Source organism: Eimeria maxima, genomic scaffold (genome assembly GCF_000499605.1).
Source record: "Eimeria maxima Weybridge genomic scaffold, Emw_scaff432, whole genome shotgun sequence".
NCBI lineage: Eukaryota > Apicomplexa > Conoidasida > Eucoccidiorida > Eimeriidae > Eimeria > Eimeria maxima.
This window is the reverse complement of record NW_013563852.1, coordinates 437-7,272: the sequence shown is the minus strand read 5'-3', so window position 1 is coordinate 7,272 and position 6,836 is coordinate 437. Positions and strand designations below refer to the sequence as shown.

Here is a 6,836-nt window from a genome sequence, read left to right as displayed (position 1 = left end):
AAAAAAAAAAAAAAAAAAAAAAAAAAATTTACACAAACCCTAAACCCTAAACCCTAAACCCTAAACCCTAAACCCTAAACCCTAATTTTTTTTAATTTTTTAGTTTTTTAGTTTTTAGGTTTTATTTTATTGTACTAAAGTCTAAACACTAAATTTTTAATTTTTTTATTGGAAAACCCTAAACCCTAAACCCTAAACCCTAGAATCAACAGTGTTATTCTTGCCCTTATAATACGTTGGATTGCAGCAGATAAGGGATATATGTGTAGGCTATACTAAAGGGTTTAGGGTTTAGGGTTTATGTTTGTTAGGTATTAGGGTTTGCGGCTAATTGTTAGGGTAAATAATTAGTGTTTAGGGTTTAGGGTTTATAATTAGGGTTTAGGGTTTAGGGTTTACATTCCGCGTTGCATAATATCAAGAAGATATTCATCTAAAGTTAAACCCTTTAGCCAAGGCCGAGTCTCTGCACCTGCGTATACACCCCAACACACAACCCTACCTGCTGCTGCTGCTGCTGCTGCTGAGGAGTAGCTGTAGGGTTTGTAAATTAGGGTTTAGGGTTTAGGGTTTACCGTTGGATTCTCCTGTAGATGTTATAATCATCTCCTCTGCAGGTTCTGTTAAATCCTGCAGCAATAAACGAAGTTCTTGCTGCTGCTGCACCTGCTTCCTTTGCTGCTTCTGCTGCTTCTTCTTCTGCTGCTGCTGCTGCTTCTGCTGCTTTTCCAGGTTCTGCTGATGCTCCTGCTGCTGCTGCTCGAGCTGTTGTTGCTGTAATTGTTGTTGCTGCTGCTGGTGCAATCGATACTGCTCCATCTGCTGCTGCTGCAGTCGCTGCTGCTGCTGCTGCTGCTGCTGCTGTTGCTGCAAGCGATGCTGCTCTAGCTGCTCCTGCTGCAATCGATGCTGCTCTAGCTGCTCCTGCTGCAATCGATGCTGCTCTAGCTGCTGCTGCTGCAATCGATGCTGCTCTAGCTGCTGCTGCTGTAGTCGATGCTGCTCAAGCTGCTGCTGCTGTAGTCGGTGCTGCTCTAGCTGCTGCTGCTGCAGTCGGTGCTGCTCAAGCTGCTGCTGCTTTACCCGATGCTGCTCTAGCTGCTGCTGCTGCTGCTGCAGGAGGTGTTGCTCTCGCTGCTGCTGCTGCTGTAGTCGATACTGCTCTAGCTGCTGCTGCTGCTGTTCATGCTGCTGCTGTGCATGCTGCTCCTGTGCATGCAGCTGCTGCTGCCTCTGTAGCTGTAGCTGCTGCTGCATCTGCTGCTGCATCTGCTGCTGCTGCAGCATTTGCTGCTGTTGCAGTTGCTGCTGCTGTCGTTGATGCTCCAGTTGTTGCTGCTGCGGCTGCTGCGGCTGCAGCAGTCCTTCCTTGTGACTTTGCTGCAGCATATGTTGCTGCTGCTGCTGTTCTTGCTGCAGCAGCTGCTGTTGTTGTTGCTGAAGCTGCTGTTGCTGCATCTGCGAGTGCAGCAGCAGCTGCTGCCGTTGCTGTTGCTCAATGAGTTGCTGCTGCTGCAGGTGCTCTTGTTGCAGCAGCAGCTGCTGCTGCTGCACTTGCTGCTGGTGGACGTGCCCTTGCTGCAGTTCAAGTACTTGCGGCTCCTGCTGCGGCTGCTGCTGTTGCGGCTGCTGCTGCTGCTGCTGCTGCTGAAGTTCATTTGCTGCAGCAGCAGGTACACAAGAACTAAGTTCTTGTGACAGAGAAGTCTCCAGCATAGGGGAGTGACTGCCGCTGCTGCTGCCGCTGCTGCTGTCGCTGCTGCTGCTGCTGCTGCTGCGCCTTGGGGCCTCTGTAGATGCGCTAAGCGCCTCATCAGAGAGTTGCTGCTGCAACGGCTGCTGCTGCTGCTGCTCCATTTGCTGCTGCGCTTTACTGGTGTTTATTAGTTCTTGTTGAGCTGCAGCTGCTGCTTGCGTTTCAGCAGCAGCAGCAGCAGCAGAAGCAGCAGCAGCAACGTCGCATTCAGGGTTGATGGTAGACAGGCAGCTGCGGTCTATGTGCTGCTGCTGCTGCTCTTGCTGCTGCTGTAGCTGTTGCTGTTGTATTTGCTGCTGCTGCTGCAGTGCTAGCTGCAGCTGCATCTTGCGCTGCTGCAGCATATATATCTCTCTTTCGTGCTGCTGTCCCCTTGCAGCAGCAGCAGCAGCAAAGGAGATAGGGGAAGAAGACTCATCTGCCTCTGGGTTACCAGCCTCTACAGCAGCAGCAGGTGCTGCTGCTGCTGCTGCTGCAGATGCAGCAGCAGAAACGAGCTCAAAGGAGACAGAGGCAGCCATAGTGCTGCGGCAGGGAAGCTGCTGCTGCTGCACTGCAGCAGCAGCAGATCTGCGTATATAAAACCTCGAGGAGCTGTTGCTGCGCATAAGGGTAGCCGTGCTGCTGCTGCTGAGGCTGCTGCTGCTGCTGCTGCTACTGCTTCGTTGGGCAACAACAGGAGACAAGCTGCCTCGAAGAACCCCTAAGATGCTGCTGCTGCTGCTGCTGCTGCTGCAAGGAGATACATCACATTCATCACTGTAAAGACGCATGTGCTGCTGCTGCTGCTGCTGCTGCTGCTGCTGCTGGCTGCTGAGGGTGGGGATATCCTCCTCTTCTGCAGCGCTGCTGCTGCACTCCTCCTCCGATTCTGCTGCTGATGCTGGTGCTGTATCTGCATCTGCTGCTGCTGCATCTGCATCTGCTGCTGCTGCTGCTGCTAACGGTCTGGTTGCCCATAGATTCGCTGCTTCCCCCATATCTTGAGCAGCATCTCCAGGGTCGCTGCTGCTGATGTTGCTGCTGTTGCTGCTGTTGCTGCTGCTTCTGCTGCTGCTTGCTGGTACTGCAGCTGATGCTGATGCTAATGCTGCATCGTGCTGCACCCTGCTGCTGCTGCTGCTGCTCATACACCGCAGAGAAGGTCGCATGCTGTCTGTAGTTCCTTGGGTCAAGGCGCTGCTGCGGTTCGTGGTGCTCACAGGACGAGCAGCAGCAGCAGCAGCAGATGGTGTTGCTGCTGCTGCGTGTCTTGAGCTTCTGCTGCTGCTGCTAAAGGAGGAAGTCTTATTGAGAGCAGCAGCAGATCCTGCTGCTGCTGCTGTCCTAGGGAGAGGCCTCCTGCTGCCAGCAATCTTCCGTGAGACACACCGAGTCAGAGGAGGAGCAGCAGCAGCAGCACCAGCAGCAGCATTAGCAGGTGCAGCAGCAGCAGCAGCACTATTAGCACCGGGGACCCGGTTCCTACCAAGTGCTCCCCGTCGCTGCTGCTGCTGCTGCTGCTGGGACGCAGCAGCAGCAGTAGAATTCTTTTGGGAAGCTGTCGGTACACCCCAAGTGCTTGAGAGGGAACGCAGTTGCTGCTGCTGCTGCTGCTGCTGCTGCTGTCGCCGCAGAGACGGCTGCTGCCTACTTCGTAATTGATGCAGCGGTTCTTCCTCCTGCAGCATGTGCTGCTGCTTCTGCTGCTGCTGCTGCTGCGGTTGCTGCTGCTTAGGACTTCCTTGAGGCCCCACATCAGAAAGGTCATCCGATACTGCTGCGCTGCTGCTGCTGTTGCTGCTGCTGCTGCTGCTGCTGCTGTTTCCGCTGCTGCTGCTGCGGTTCTTCCTGCTTGCGTGAAACAACGACTTTCTTTCAGCAGCAGCATTTGTTCTTGCTGCTGCTGCAGAGTTTGCTGCAACACTGCTGCTGCTGCTGCTGCTGCTGTTGCTGCTGCTGCAGCATACAGCTGAGTTACTTCGCAGCGGCGATAGTCTCCCACCAGGCCCTATGGGCCTACCTGCAGCAACAGCAGCAGCAGCAACAGCAGCAGGAAATGAATAATTGCTGCAGCAGCAACAAATCGTAAACAGCCTAAACAACTCCTGCTGCTGCTGCTGCTGCTGCTGTTGCTGCTGCAGTGATGCGCGTACCTGTTTGTGACTTAGGCCTCATGCGTGCTGCTGATACATCGCTGGTGTATCCGCATTCTTGCTGCTGTTGCTGCTGTTGCTGCTGCTGTTCTTGTATCTGCAACAGCAGCTGCTGCTCTTGCTGCATAAGGCGAATAAATTGCTGCTGCTGCTGCAGCAGACTCCATCCCTCCGGGTTGCTGCTGCCTCTCCTCTCTTCCTCTACTAAACTCTTCTGCAGCGCCTCAGCACGAGCAGCAACAGACCTGAGACACAGCAGCAGCAGCAGCAACAGCAGCAGCAACAGCAGCACATGAGTGATGCTGGAAAGACAGGGAAATAAAAGCACAGAGACAAGGAGTCAGCAGCAGCAGCAGCAGCAGCAGCAACACCAACAGCAGCAGCAACAACAGCAGACACAGCAGCAATGGTATGGAAGACCACTGCAGCAGCAGCAACAGAAGCAGCAGCAACAGAAGCAGCAGCAACAGCAGCAGCAGCAACAGCAGCTAACTCGATGCGTTGCTGTAGATCTTGCATGTTTGCTTCAAGAGGTTGCAATGAGCTGCTGCTGCTGCTGCTGCTGCTGCTGTTGTTGTTGTTGTTGTTGCTGCTGTTGCTGCTGCTGTCTTCTCCGTAATAACTGTCAGAGACAACAGGAAAGCAATCGCTGCGGTGTCTCATGTGCTGCTGCTGCATTTGCTGCTGCTGCTGCTGCTGCTGCTGCAGGTAAGGTTGTTGCTGTGGGTAGAGGAAATGTCCGGGCATATGAGGAAATTGCTGCTGATAGAGCTGCTGCTGCTCTATTTGCTGCTGCTGCTGCTGCTGTTGTTGTTGTTGCTGCTGCTGATAATAATTGTGTGGAGTTTGCTGCAGCAGCAAATGCTGTTGGTGCTGCTGCTGCAGCAGTAACTGCTGCTGCGCAGGGGGATGGGACAGCAGCATCTTCTCCTGCCAGCCTAAGCCTCCAACACGGGGAGAGCGAGGCAGCAAAATGGTCCCTGAGGCGCTGCTGCACAGCTGCTGCTGCTGCTGCTGCTGTTGCTGCTGCTGCTGCCCCTCGTACAGCATGCGCTGATGGCAATCGGCAAACTGCTGCTGCTGCAGCGGCATAAACATTGGTGATCCCTGCTGCTGCTGCTGCTGCATTTGCTGCTGCTGTTGCAGTATTTGTTGCTGCTGCAATATTTGTTGCTGTCGCAGCATTTGCTGCTGCTGCAGCATTTGCTGCTGCTGCAGCAACTGCTGCTGCTGCTGCAGCTGCCTCGTAGTGAGGTGACACCGCATCTCTTGGAGTGCGGCTGCGGTAGAATTGTAGCTCGGTGCTGCTGCATCTGCTGCTGCTGCTGCATCTGGTGCACAAGCAGCAACTGCAGCAGCAGGAGCAGGAGCAGCAGCAGATGTGCTGCAGATTGATGGGAGAAGACACAGTCAAAGAAGGACAGACACTGGTCTGGTCTGTGCAGCTACCGGTCCTTCAAGGAGAGTTTGCTGCAGTACTTGCTGCTGCTGCTGCTGCTGTTGCTGCTGTTTTTGTTGCTGCTGCTTCTGTTTCTGCTTTAGAGAAGACAGGTAAGGTGTGCAGCGGTTGGGGCCCTCTCTGTCCTGCCCGCAGCTTCGGCTGCTGCTGCTGGCGCCGCCGCCGCCGCTGCTGCCGCTGCTGCTGCTGCTGCTGCTGCGACGGCGCTTTGCGCCTCTTCAGCAGCTCGTTGAGTTAAATTGAGTAAAAACAATTATAAAAGAGAAGAAAGAAGTAAAAGGAAAGAAATAAACAAGGAAATAGGCACAGCAGCAGCAGCAGCAGCTGCTGCTGCTGCTGCCTAAGGCCACAAGAAGAGGCGAGAGAGGCTGCTGCGCTGCAGGCAGCAGCAGCGTATTAAGAGGTAATAAGAGATAAATAGGTTAAAATAAAGAGCAAAAAGAAGCAAAAAAAGAATAAAACCATTTAAATAGAACAATTAAACTTATTTTTATCATAAAAGTAACTCTTAAACAGCCGCAGCAGCAGGCCGCCGCCGCTGCGGCCTCATCTTTACATTATATATACATATATATACACCTCCTGCGGTGTCTAGGCAGCTGCTGCTGCTGCTGCTGGTTGGTGGTGGGTAACCTTACGGTCTATTTTTCTCCTTTATATGATGAAATTAATTGTTTTTTACGTTTTTATTCATTTATTTTATCTATTTTAATCTAATTTGCTGCAGGTTGATATATTTTAACCCCTTTTTGCTGCTCTTCGTGCTGCTGTTGCAGCAGCAGCAGCAGCACAACAGGCGGGCCATCCCGCGCAGCTGCAACACGGCAGCAGCAGCAGCACGCTTTTTCTTTGTTTGTCTTTTTTATTTAATTTAATTTAATTTAATTTAATTAATTCATTGAAATATATTTTTGTTTTATTTATTTTTTATTTTATACACAAAAAAAAGCAATAATTAAATCCTTTTGCTGCTGCTGCTGCTGCTGACGATCTACTGATCTAAGCTGCGCATACACACTAACACACATACATACACACACAGGAAAGGAGCAGCTATTGCTACCGCAGTTGCTGCTGCAGTTGCTGCTGATGCTGCTGCTGCTTGTGTCGCAGCAGCAGCAGCAACAGCAGCAGCAAATAGAGAGATCCGCACGACCTCTCTACACACCTCTGCTGCTGAGCAGCAACAACAACAATCGGCAGCAACACCAGCAGCAGCAGCAGCAACAGCAGCAGCAGCAGCAACAGCAGCAGCACATATACAGTAGGAGGCAGCAGCAGAGACAGCAGAGACACTGCAGATAATGATGAGACACTAATAACACACACAAGAGACATAAATAAATAAATAAATAAATAAATAAATAAATAAATAAGATAAATAAATAAATAAATAAATAAGATAAATAAATAAATAAATAAATAAATAGAAGACAGGAGACAAATAAATAAATAAATAAACATAAATAAAATATAAAAATAAAAA

General features: G+C 51.3%; 1 protein-coding gene across 1 annotated transcript in view; it reads right to left on the bottom strand.

Annotated features, from left to right (window-relative positions):
* Positions 1 to 5,157, bottom strand: part of EMWEY_00032790 (hypothetical protein, conserved) — a gene marked incomplete at both ends in the record, with an annotated part of 6,136 nt that extends 979 nt beyond the window's left edge. Inside the window, 4 exons of the mRNA XM_013478444.1 lie at positions 400 to 472; positions 576 to 3,758; positions 3,892 to 4,136; positions 4,385 to 5,157. Of these exons, the coding sequence (XP_013333898.1) occupies positions 400 to 472; positions 576 to 3,758; positions 3,892 to 4,136; positions 4,385 to 5,157 (4,274 nt within the window). The remainder of the gene's footprint in view (positions 1 to 399; positions 473 to 575; positions 3,759 to 3,891; positions 4,137 to 4,384) is intronic.
* Between the last annotated feature and the right edge of the window lie 1,679 nt (positions 5,158 to 6,836).